This window comes from Podarcis melisellensis, assembly GCF_964234715.1.
Source record: "Podarcis melisellensis genome assembly, chromosome: 17".
Lineage (NCBI taxonomy): Eukaryota > Metazoa > Chordata > Lepidosauria > Squamata > Lacertidae > Podarcis > Podarcis melisellensis.
This window is the reverse complement of record NC_138534.1, coordinates 28,434,705-28,448,063: the sequence shown is the minus strand read 5'-3', so window position 1 is coordinate 28,448,063 and position 13,359 is coordinate 28,434,705. Positions and strand designations below refer to the sequence as shown.

The window sequence follows — 13,359 nt, the reverse complement described above, 5'->3', positions numbered from 1 at the left end:
GCCAATTACGCTGCCACTGCTATTCTGTCCCGTTCCGAAAGAGGGTAGTTTTGCCAACACACCACTTTAAGAGACTGTGTGGAAAACATCAGAAGGAGTATCGGGCTGTTTGTGTTGGCTCAAGGCAGGGCCAGGGAACTATGACAAAGAACCATTGGTTTATTTTCGGATAAAATGGCTTCCTTTCGTCAGCCACCGCCACTTGGGGGGGAATGGCTTACATAGAATGAATGAATGAATTAATTAATTAATTAATCTTTATTTGCGTCAGCCATAGCAATAAAACACAATACAATATACAAAGTATAGAAATAAATAGTCAGTTATATAAAATACAGTTTAGGGTTTTGAATCAATAGTCAAATAGTGGATCTTACTCTGATTGCCCCAGCTAAAAACCTGGCAACCTTTGCTGTCACCTGCTCATCTTGACCTGCCAAGAGAAAGGACACTGTGGCAGTGGTTGGGCAACCTGGAATGATAATCTCATTCCTCAAGTCTTTGTAAAGAGTGCAAGCCAGAAGGGTATGCGCCACTGATTCGGCACTGCCATCTCCACAGGGACATAGGTGTTTTTTTGTGTGGAATCTGTTGCAATCATCCCTCAAAAACAGCTGAGGGCAGTACATTCAATCTTGCGAGAGTAAAAGCTCACCTATATTTTAGAATTGCTAGGTTATGCAGATAGGGTGTCAGAGAGTCGAAATGGGAAGGTGGAAAATAGTCAAAAGTTTCTTATTGTGGCCAAGTTGTTCTGACGCTCGATATCATTTCGGCGCTGACAAATTAGCTTACGTAGAATGCGTGTCCAAAATGGCCTCACCTTCCGTTTTCTGAATTTCTAGGGCTGTGAATGAAACCAAGCGGGCGATTGTTGAAGATAGCCAGCTGAAAGAGGAGGCGGAGGAGAATGTTACGGTACCACTGGCAGAAGAGATGGAAAGCAGCGCGGAAATCGTGGTGGACTTTTCCCACAAGAACGAAACTGCTGTCTGTATTGTTGCTGCTGCTGCTGCTGATAAATCACTCCAAGAGGACGCAGAGGCCAAAAGCGAATGAGCACCTGGTGTGATTTCAAACAACCTACTTGAACAGTGATGGATGGGACGGGGTGGGGTTGGGGAAGGGGGGGGCGAGGAAGAATCAAAGCTGCTTTTAGGACTGAATGATCTATTTTCAAAGCACTGGTACCTGTGTGTGTGCGTGCGTGTGTGTGTGTGTGTACATATATTAATTTTATTTAATTGAGGATGACGGACTATGTGGCTCCAGTACCATCTCTGCAACTCTTCTGGATCTTTACAATGGGAAGTTTATGTTTGTTTGAACTTGAGGAGCAAACTCCCAAATATTCCTCGCGTTATGCCGCCGTGTGCTTTTCCCTGGAGACTTTGGATTGTTTCGAGGATGGAAGAAGCATCACGAGGATGGAAGATGTGGAGGACAACTTTTCGGCGCACAAATGTGGGCGCCTTTTTTTCTAGTTTTAATAAACATATTATGCTTTTTCCAGACTGACTGACTTGCTTTAGAAGAAAGAAAGAAAGAAAGAAAGAAAGAAAGAAAGAAAGAAAGAAAGAAAGAAAGAAAGAAAGAAAGAACTGCTTAAAACAGTCACCTGTTTCCTAGTACCTCAGAATTAACCAAGGGAAATAAAAAAAAAAATACAAATCTCTGCAATTGTCTGTACTACCTGTTGTCATTGTGGTTAAAAGTAGAGAGAGAAAGCGAGAGAGAGAGAGAGACTGATGGGCAAGATGGTGAATGGAAGGGGAAAAAAACACAACCACAAAGTTTTAAAAGAATGGAAAACAAAATTGTGCTCAAAATCCCTGTGGGGGTTTTATTTCTTAAAATACTGTGATTTTTTTAATTATTTTAGTATAAAAAAAAATACAAAAGAGAGAGAGAGAGAGAGTTCCTAGATACCTGTCTGTGACTTGTCATCTTTTATTCCAGGTAAGCTGTTAGCTTTCAGCTATTATTTCAAAGTCATGTGACTTGACTCTGTGCCGTTCTTGTTTTGCCCCATGTTCTATGTCTGCTCAGCCTGAGGGATTGCAAATACAGCACAATTAAGGGTTTTTTCTTTCTCCATGTAAAGTAATGTTATTCCCCCCCACCCTGGTCCACCCACCCACCCAAGAGATGGCGTTGGGAAGGAATATTAGTTATTGTGAATAGAATTGTGTTTCTTCCCCCCCTTTTTTTTTTTAGTTTTTAACATGTGGAATTAGCAGAGAAGTAACGTTTTCTTTTTTAAAAAAAAAAGAGACAGAAACGAAAAAAAATAACCCTGTTAAACTAAAGAACCAAACTTACAGCACAGCTATGCAGGTTGTGGACCAATCAGACGGGTCCTCATAATCATTCTGTTGCTTGTCAAATTGAACATCTCTCACTGGTTATTATTTTGGTTATTAAGAACGGTTGCCTTTTTCCTTTTTTTCCCTTATTTCTTTTTGTATGTGACGTGTCTCGTTTTGGGGGGAGGAGGGGGGAGCTGGTTTAAAAACACGTCATTTTGAAAGCTTGAGGTGACCAATTTCTGTACTGTTGGGGGGGCCTGGAGATCTCTTGGTGGATTTCAAGGTGAGAGTCTATAAACTTAATGGTATCGCCTCCCGTTAGCTCTTCGCATGAGAAAAAAACAGCGTAGCGTAAATAGGAATTTGCATACGTGGAGATGGAGATTGTGTTCCTTATTCATGCAAAAAAAGTCTTGTGTGAATGTGAGAACACAAGCTCGGGACCCACGGGTGATGGTCTGATTGTGAACAAATGGGTTTCTATCCAAAAAGTAGAAAGTACTTGACTGAAACCTAGTTTTAGAAATGCATGTGTCTCTTTGGGTTGTTTTGGTTCTCTTTTTCTTTTTTCATTTTTTATTTGGCGCTTTTTTAAACCGGGGGGGGGGGGGAGGTATGGGGTGGGGTTAGGGGGGTTGGGAGACAGGAAGTTGCTGAGAAGTCAGTATCCAACAGAACTTCTCATCAAATTGATGGTGGAAAAAAAAGAAAAGAAAAGAATAATACTGTTGCATTTGTGGAATAAGTGCTACTCAAAAAGCATGGTGTTTTGATTTTGAGGATTCATACTTTGTGGGGTGGGATTTTTATTTTGGTTTTCTACTTTTTATTTGGAGGGAGGGAGAGTCATGTGGAAAACACATTGGAAGGACAAGTATAAATACACATTTTGTGTCTGAATGTTTTCTTTTTAATTGGCCTCATTTCAAATGTATTTAAACAGTTCCATACCTGGATTGGGTGTTTTGTAATGGTTACCAAAAATGAAAAAGATGAAAAAAAATAAAAAATGATTGTGACATGCTTTTATCACTACTTTATTTTTCAAATAACATGTAAATATTGTAATCCATTGGATTTGTTTTGTTTTGTTTTTTGCTAACCTGTTAATAAATATATGGGACCATTATCCTTTTTAACAAGTCTAGAATGTCATATTTTTTTCTTGTATTCCCCCCCTCCCTTCCCAAATGTATACCTTGATATATTGTGGACACACATTTTAGATGCATTATTATAATTCTGTTGGCTGTAATGATGACCTAGGATTGAGAATAACATTTTTTTTTTCCATTTGTTTAATTTATACAGAGGACTTTTTCAGAGTTTGACAGAAGGAAATAAATAGCGAAATGATAACCCACTGGCTTCAGAACTCAGTATTTCCTAATTACAATTAACTACTGCTCAGTGTTTGGTGGTACAAGGAGTGGAAGTTCTGAAATGTTGCACTGATAACTTTTTTTAAGGCAAAAGAAAACAAATAAAGACTTTTCAAAAGCGAGTGTATGTATGGTTCAATCTAAATTAACTTTAACACCCAAGTTACAGTTACAGTGGTACGCTTCAGGTTACAGACTCCACTAACCCAGAAATAGTGCTTCAGGTTAAGAACTTTGCTTCAGGATGAGAACAGAAATCGTGCTCCAGCGGCGCAGCAGCAGCAGGAGGCCCCATTAGCTAAAGTGGTGCTTCAGGTTAAGAACAGTTTCAGGTTAAGAACAGACCTCCGGAACGAATTAAGTACTTAACCCAAGGTACCACTGTATTGGCAGTTAATTGCTGAAAAGTTGTCCCAAGTAAAGGAAACTGTCACAAGATGGGCATGGGAAGGAATGCTTTGATCCAAGGCCAACCCATGACGTTTTGCCGCCTGAGACAAAGGACATGATGCTCTCTCCCCCTGCCCATTCCACATATTGTAGGTGTCTAGGCTGATGGTTGAATGTTGCTTCATCCCTAGGACCTCAGGGTCACAGGTTATTCTAGGGGAATACTGCACTTCACAATCTTCCTGAGATAGTTGCCCCACTTTGCCCAATGGTAGGGCCGTGCTTCCACCTTCTTGGCCAAAAGGGGGTTGTTTCCTTTTTAAAACAATCACATTCTCCTTGCAAGACCTCAAAACAGTTTAAGGGCAATAGATAAAATGACCCTTAAACCAGGGTTTCCTCCAACTTGGGCCTTCAGCTGTTTTTAGACTACAACTCCCATCTCATCCCTAGCCAGCAGGCTGGGCATGATTGGAACTGTAGTCCAAAAACAGCTGGAGACCCAAGTGTAGGAAACATCTTAAATTAATGCACAAACCAGTGAAGAAATGGCCATTGAGCTCTCTCCCGCTGAGCTCAAGCGGAAGTAGTTAGGAGACGGCAGGGTGGGAAAGTGTGTAGGGCAGAGACCACAGTTGCAAACAGAAATGGAGAGTTTTTTTGCTGTAACCCTGATTTACAGAATCATGTATTTATGTATTTATGTACTATCTTTCCTCCAAGGATCACCTGGTCTCCCCCTCTTTCACAACCACCTCCTGAGTCTGGGAGATCTATAGGGAATGGCCCAAGATCAACTGGTGATCCTCAGGGCTGAATGGAGATTTGTAGTTGGGTCTCCCAAGTCCTAGGTAAAGGGTAAAGGGACCCCTGACCATTAGGTCCAGTCGTGACCGACTCTGGGGTTGCGGCACTCATCTCGCTTTATTGGCTGAGGGAGCCGGCGTACAGCTTCTGGGTCATGTGGCCAGCATGACTAAGCCGCTTCTGGCGAACCAGAGCAGTGCACGGAAATGTTTACCTTCCCGCTGAAGTGGTACCTATTTATATACTTGCACTTTGACGTGCTTTCAAACTGCTAGGTTGGCAGGAGCAGGGACCGAGCAACAGGAACTCACCCCATTGTGGGGATTCGAACCGCCGACCTTCTGATCGGCAAGTCCTAGGCTCTGTGGTTTAACCCACAGCACCACCCACGTCCCACCAAGTGGGTGTCCCAAGTCCTAGTTCAGCACTGATACAGGAGTGGGTGAACCTGTGACCCTCCAGATCTTCTCTGGCTCTTATTTCCCATCATCCCCAGACACCATAGCCAGTAGTCAGGCATGATGGGAACTGTAGTCCAAGCAGCACTGGTGGGCCACAGGTTCCCCACCCACACTCTTAATGCTGTGTTTCCCAGACTTGGCCCTCCAGCTGTTTTTGGACTATAAGGACCATCATCCCTAGCTAGCAGAACCAGTGGTCAGGAGTAATGGGAATTGTAGTCCCAAAACAGCTGGAGACCCAAGTTTGAGAGCAGGTGTGGGGAACCCTGAGTCCTCTAGATGTTGCTGTACTCCAACTCCCTCTTGGCTGTATCCAGAGCACAGCCAGTGACCAGAGACGATGGGCTAGTTCAATAAAAACAACTACTTCAGCCCTGTGTTGTGATCTTTCCCCTCCTGTAATGTGCAAGATTATTTAATCTGCTGTGTGCTCTGGCATGACCACATTGTGTTTTGTTCAAGCCTTTGTCTACTTCATTGTCTTTGCAGGGGTGGGAGGCTGCAATGCACAGGAACACAACATCATCTGTTGCAGGGTATTATCCACATTCCCCAGGAGAACTTGGCGCTGTCTTACAGAGTTGCACACAATGTGCAATTTAGCCCCACGAGCGAGCCAATAAAATAGCTCTTGTCATTATGGTAAAATTAGGCAACAGAATTCAAAGGCAGTTGCAATTTGCCAGTTCCCTTACCCCTTGAATCGCCATGGTGGTGCAACTGATTTTTGTTATGGAGGTGTCTTGTTTTTCAAAACGAAAGGAAGCAGATGCATTCTTGACGTTCAACAAGTCAATGATTGACAGCAACCTGGGTTTTCAAGGATTTCATTCATGGACCTTTGGTGCTTCAAAGAAACCTACACCTGATGAAATAACATGTCGTTCCATGCACGGGCTATACTATAGCTGGAAGTGGCTCCTTCCGCCCCAGCTTTTGGAACCAAGAGGCTAAAAAGAAACCCCAAAACAAAGCAGGCTAAGAGATTGAGTTGTGAACTAGGAAGCTCCCAATTCAAATTATTTCTTGCCTTTATACCTCTACAGTTCAAAGTGGTGGTGCACAGAGGCTGGATCGACACTGGTCTGCAAAAACGCTTTTTAAAACCATAATATAGCTCTCCCTGCAATTTCGCATTGATGACTGATTGCTGCTCTACAGCACCCTCTGGTGTCACCTTTTTATAACGTGTTTTTAACGTTTCAACCTACCATTGAAGATGAGTCCATGGTCTCTCCTTCCAGCTTTATACTTGGCAGGCAACCCTGTGATGCGGGTTAGGTTGAGAGGGAGAGGGGATTGGCTGGGTTCCCCAAGCGAGTGTCATGGCTGTGCCCCCCCCCCAAGCTCTAACCACTGTACCATACTTCAATCAAATCTCGGCTATGCCATGATGTCTGAATATGGCTTCAGGCAAGGCACAGTCTCTCTGAAGCAGGAGCATCTGCAACGAATAAATAATAATAAAACAATATTTTGCAGGCTTGTTTGTAAGTGTCGCCAAGATATGGCGTGCGAAGCAGTTTGTACTCCCACCGTCGCTCTATGAATGCCAAGCCACGTTGTCCTAACTGGCTAGCTGCAAATGACATCCACAAAAGATCTTTAATGCCCAATTAGATGTGTGCCGGCTAATTACAAGAAAGTTAGACACTTGTACATCACAGTTATTCTAGGGAAATAATCTGGGCTATTACACGCTCGGAATTCAAGGAGCAAACCATAATTACATACGGTATCAATCAAGTCAGGGGCAGAACTCTGTGTACAAGTGGCTAATTTGTTCTTGGGGAAGAGGTGATGGTTTTGATTCTCATGCAAAAGACATTCTGCAAAGAGGAGGCTTTGAGATTCTCAATTAAATAACCATAGAACAAACATGAGTAGCACAGATCTGAGGACAACATTAGCAGAAATCTGATTGGGGTGGGAGGGGGTGTAGAGGAGCAAGGTGCTTATACAAATGTGTCCTTCTCTGACACCCAAATTACCTCTTTCTTTTTACTGTGGTCTGCTGATTGGTTTGTGTGTGTGTGTGTGTCCTTGGCAAAGAAGAAGAGTTTGGATTTGATATCCCGCTTTATCACTACCCGAAGGAGTCTCAAAGCGGCTAACATTCTCCTTTCCCTTCCTCCCCCACAACAAACACTCTGTGAGGTGAGTGGGGCTGAGAGACTTCAAAGAAGTGTGACTAGCCATAGTCACCCAGCAGCTGCGTGTGGAGGAGCAGAGACGCGAACCCGGTTCCCCAGATTATGAGACTACTGCTCTTAACCACTACACCACACTGGCTCTCAGGGGATGAGGAGAAAGGTGTAGGTTACCAAAGAAAGCAATTGTTGTGACTAGAGATGGGAAGGCCTGGAAAAAAACCTGTCCGTCCCCCCAATTTTTTCGTGTGTCCCCCCGGCCTTTCCTATCTCTAGTTGTGACAAGTTAGCACAAGTGTGGGGAAGTCACTGCAGTGAAGGAGAATCATAGAATCATAAGGGACCACAAGTGTCATCTAGTCTAACCCTCTGCAATGCAGGAATCTTTTGCTCAACATGGGGCTCGAACCCAGGACCCTGCTCTACCGACTGAGCCATCTCAGTTCTATATCGAAGTCCTTTTGTTTCACACAGCCAGCATTAAGCTGACAAAAGTGTTAATGCTCAGCACTACATTGGTAAAAGGGGGACATGGGTGGCGCTGTGGGTTAAGCCACAGAGCCAAGGACTTGCCAATCAGAAGGTTGGAGGTTCAAATCCCCGCGACAGGGTGAGCTCCCATTGCTCGGTCTCTGCTCCTGCCAACCTAGCAGTTCAAAAGCACATCAAAGTACAAGTAGATAAATAGGTACCGCTCCGGCAGGAAGGTAAACAACATTTCCGTTTGCTGCTCTGGTTTGCCATAAGTGGCTTAGTTATACTGGCCACATGACCCGGAGGCTGCATGTCGGCTCCCTTGGCTAGTAAAGCGAGATGAGCACCGCAACCCCAGAGTCGGTCACGACTGGACCTAACAGTCAGGGGTCCCTTTACCTTTTTACATTGGTAAAATATTGGCAAAGTCCCAGGTATCTGCACTTTGTGGTTTTAAACACACACATCAGATTACAGCAATAACCCCAAGACCAACATTGGGGCTGCTGCCGGGGGGGGGGGGTGTTCAGCTCCTGCTCCTGCTGCTCCTCAACATAGATTTGCAACCACACCGTTCATTTAAATCACACTTGAATATATGATGTTCCTCAAAGAATCCTGGGGACTTCAATTCCCAGCACACCTAAACTACAATTCCCAAGATTCTTTGGCCGGGGTGTGTGTGTGTGTTTTTGTGTGTAAAGAATGTGCTTTAAATGTATGGGGTAGTTGCAGCTTTATCGGTGTTGCAAAGTGTCTTTGGCTGTATGTAGAACACAGCCTTGTTTCATATGGGAAGATCCTGTGAAAAGCTGTCCTTTTGACTCCCGCCTGCAGCAGAGGGGAAGGGGAAGCCTTGAGAAATTCTGCTAAGCAGACAGGATGCTTTTTCCAGGGTTGCAACCTGGCAGCACCGATTAGCAATTAAGTTAATGCTTCCTCTCAGGAGTGTGACTTTTGTTGTTGCTGCTGCTGCTGTTGATAACTGTGTGGCTTAATTTAATTTACACCACAGAGTAATTGGATTAGGGGGAGGGGAAATTCTGATCAGTTTTTGGATAAAATCAAGTGGATCCCATCCAAGCTGTCAGCTTCCATTCGTCAGAGCAGGGCCTTAAGGGAAAGATTGCCTCATCCAGTCTGGGAAGCTCTGGCCAGGAATTACATTCATTGTCCTTCACAGCAACGACGGACAGAGCTCCTTTCTCTTTCAACAGACTAAAGGCAGGCAGAAATTAGACGGGTGCAGCTCTCTTTGAGGGGAGGTGCATCCTACAGGAAACTTCACTGACAGAGTTTCTTCCTGTCATGTACTGTATCTGTTGCCATGTGCACAGAAAGAAACTAAGCCGCCTACTTTGTTAAGCTTGTTGTCAGTGCTTGAATTATGGAGAAGGGGGTGAATTATACAAGCCCTTTGTTCAACTCTCCCCAATTTTGGCCAGAAAGTGCCCTTATAGTCTTCTAAAACAGTAGCTAAGGTAAAGGGACCCCTGACCATTAGGTCCAGTCGTGGCCGACTCTGGGGTTGCGGCGCTCATCTCACTTTATTGGCCGAGGGAGCCGGCGTACAGCTGCCGGGTCATGTGGCCAGCATGACTAAGCCGCTTCTGTCAAACCAGAGCAGTTCACGGAAACACTATTTACCTTCCCGCTGGAGTGGTACCTAGTTATCTACTTGCACTTTGACGTGCTTTCGAACTGCTAGGTTGGCAGGAGCAGGGACCAAGAAACGGGAGCTCACCCTGTCGCGGGGATTCAAACAGCCAACCTTCTGATCAGCAAGTCCTAGGCTCTGTGGTTTAACCAACAGTGCCACCCGCGTCCCGTAGCTAAGGTGGGCAGTCACAAAGGATAGAGGCTGGGTTTGTTCCCCATCCCATTCCTGAAATTCATTCATGAGGTTTGGGGAGGCTGGTTGAGAGTCTGGTTCTAGTCTGTCTTCTGGCTTGCATTTGGGGCAAAAATGGACAAGGAAACAGTGGACTTATACTGGGAAATGGACAACCTTCCTGATTTTCTTGAACCTCTTGGTGGCTTTTCATAGTTTCCTTCTGGTGCAGCTCTCTGTAATGACATTTTAGGCCCCAGTGTTGCAATGAATATGATCCTCTTTGGAGGAGAAGGTCCACAAGGGGGTTTGTGGGATTTATGTTCCGCCTTGGGTGTGTCTTAAGGTCCTTGATGCTTTTTGACATCTACATGAAGGTGCTCAGGGTTTTGGGTGGAGATCACATGCAGCTCTGGGTCTCTGTTCCAGCTTCTAACCCCAAGGAGAAAGTGGAAACTCTGAGCAGGTGTCTGGGGGTAGTTTGGGGTTAGATGGAGACAAGCAAGCTGAAAGTTAATCTGGAGAAGTTGTTGAGATATCTGTTTATTTGGATTCTGGCATATGTAGCACATGATTTGCCATGCAATAACACTCCTGGGACGCGGGTGGCGCTGTGGGTTAAACCACAGAGCCTAGGACTTGCCGATCAGAAGGTCGGTGGTTCAAATCCCTGTGACAGGGTGAGCTTCTGTTTCTCAGCCCCTGCTCCTGCCCACCTAGCAGTTTGAATGCACGTCAAAGTGCAAGTAGATAAATAGGTACCGCTCCAGCAGGAAGGTAAACGGTGTTTCCGTGTGCTGCTCTGGTTACTGTCTGTGGACAACTGCTGGCTCCCTCGGCCTATAGAGCGAGATGAGCACCGCAACCCCAGAGTCAGTCACGACTGGACTTAATGGTCAGGGGTCCCTTTACCTTTAGCACTCCTGGACTCAGCCCTGTTCAGGGAAATGTAGGTGACACGAGTGATCAAAAGTGCTTTTTGCAGCCCCCTCCAATTCCGCATACAGAAGCCGGTCAGAATGACAGGTAACTCTTCCTTCAACACACCTGAGGACAGCAAGTTGTCAAAAAAACATTTGAATATGCAACACCAGATGGCGCCAGAGAGGGGGAAAATTCTAAGCAATTTTTACATAGCGTTTTTTCTCTTTTGATCTAACGATTTAATTACTGATTTACTTATAGCGGGGGGTTTTTTCCCTGTGTGTAGATCCACCGTTTGTGATGAGCTCCACTTCATTTCACTTTTAATTTGCATACTGCCTTTCTATATTACTGGTTTACAGCAACAAAATACACACCATATAATAATCTGAGCCAATAAAAAAAGTTGTAATAAAAAAATGGAACGACTTATGTCAAATAAAGTAATTTTCAATAATCTATTAGAATAGTACAGAATAAAGTTAACTCTCAAAACACTGGCAAATAGTAATTAAACTGAAATTCACTCTTAACAATCATAATAAATAATTACTAAGCTATGATCAATAAAAATAACAGCAAGTCACGACACATGAAATACCATGATACGTACAAAACCATGTGAAAGAATCAAACTGAGAAACAATTTTTGTATAAGCGGAGCTTTTATCTCATATGAAATCATAGCTCCTGGCTAACAGTGCACCTGCAGAGGCATTTTTCGTAGGGGCACAACCGCCGCAGTCATAATGGGCACCAACCAATGCTGTGGAATGGAGCGAGAGAGGTGGGGGGCATCAAATTTTAGCATTGCCCAAGGAGCTGCCGAAATTTGAGAACCCAAGGTCTGCCACTGGCACCTGACAGTCATTTTCTAGCGCGAGTCAGTCAGCCATGTAGCCCATCAGACTCATCCCAGAGATAAGGTTGCCCCGAACCAGGCTTTGACGTAAACACCGAAGGGAAGAGCGACGATGGGGGCATCTAAACACCAGCGTGGAGCAAGTCCTCCAGATTGACCTTTGCACCGCATGCGATAGGTCTATTAGCACGCTGATTAAATAGATCAACAAGTGCTTTCGCAATAATTTGATATTTAATGTTCGGCTTGCTATTAAAATGCTAATTAAACGTTTTAACATGCCACACATGTTTTATGTATTAATAAGCAATAAGCATTCGAGTTACACTTCTTGTGTGATTTAGAATTAATTGAAGGGTAGCGAGGGTTTCTCCTTTATATACCTATTAAACCCCTGTAACTGCTGTTTTTACAGTTGATTGGTGTTCATTTAACATACCATAATTGCTCTTTAAATACGTTAAGTGAGTATTTGAGACAATTTACAGTGTTAGCGGTTTCCCGGCAGTATTCCTCAGAGGTCTGCGCAAAGCAGCTTCCACGCTGGAATTCTCCCGGAGTGAGCTGGCATCGCTTTTCCCTCTTGCATTGCGAGCAAAGTGTGAGGGCCCTGGGACTCCCTGTCTCTGCAAGCTGAGAGCCGCAGTGGGGGAACCAGTCTCCCACCGTGCGAAGGCAGTAATGGAGCACACCTGCTGCTGGTTAGGAGAACATATGGGGGGTGTTTCGCAGGGAAGGAAATGAGGAGAGGGGCAGGACCAGGCTCACACAGCATAATGAAGGCGCTGCCAAATCCCCTGTGGTCTGTAGGAACACCATTGGCAAAACAGCTCCGTCTTCCATGCGACATGGTTTCTGCAGCGGACGTGGGGGAAATTGCACCTGGATGAATTCATCTGTGTGTCCTCAACCTTTCCCAACCTTTGGTTCCCAACCTTTTTTTTTTTTTTTTGCCATGCCCCACCTAAGCATCTCTAAAAGCCTGATGCCCCCCACCCTGTGACATATAATTCTTACTACAGTGGTACCTTGGTTCTCGAATGTAATCTGTTCCAGAAGATCGTTCGACTATCAAAACATTCAAAAACTGAGGCACAAAGGGCTGGCTGCAAGGTCAATTGAGAATGCGCAGTGGAAGCCATTTGACTTCCAAGGCGCGTTTGAAAACGGAAGCATTTACTTCCCGGTTTTTGGCGTTCGGAAACCAAAACATTCGGCTTCTGAAAAACCAAGATACCACAGTATTCAAAAAGTGAGCTTCTATTCACGTGGAGTGGCATGGGTGGCACTGTGGTCTAAACGACTGAGCCTAGGGCTTGCCGATCAGTAGGTCGGCAGTTCGAATCCCTGCGACGGGGTGAGCTCCCGTTCCTCGGTCCCAGCTCCTGCCAACCTAACAGTTCGAAAGCACACAGTGCAAGTAGATAAATAGGTACCTCTCCAGCGGGAAGGTAAATGGCATTTCCGTGGCAGTTCGAAAGCACACAGTGCAAGTAGATAAATAGGTACCTCTCCAGCGGGAAGGTAAATGGCATTTCCGTGCGCTGCTCTGGTTTTGCCAGAAGCGGCTTAGTCATGCTGGCCCCATGACCCGGAAAAACTGTTTGTGGACAAACATCGGCTCCCTCGGCCTGCAAAGTGAGATGAGCACTGCAGCCCCAGAGTGGACTTAATTATCAGGGGTCCTTTACCTTTACCTTTATTCACATGGAGGAGGCCTAAAAGGCCATTAACAGTTAATAACTCATTCTCGAATTGCCCCCCTTAAA

At 44.8% G+C, this 13,359-nt stretch overlaps 1 protein-coding gene across 5 annotated transcripts in view; it reads left to right on the top strand.

The window, feature by feature from the left end:
* ZNF462 (zinc finger protein 462) overlaps positions 1-3,813 on the top strand; it is a 144,293-nt gene extending 140,480 nt beyond the window's left edge. For all 5 annotated transcript variants that reach the window (XM_081893599.1, XM_081893597.1, XM_081893595.1 and 2 more), the window contains one exon: positions 846-3,813. In XM_081893599.1, coding sequence (XP_081749725.1) covers positions 846-1,059 — 214 coding nt within the window. In that variant the 3' untranslated portion in view covers positions 1,060-3,813. The remainder of the gene's footprint in view (positions 1-845) is intronic.
* The last annotated feature ends 9,546 nt before the right edge of the window (positions 3,814-13,359 follow it).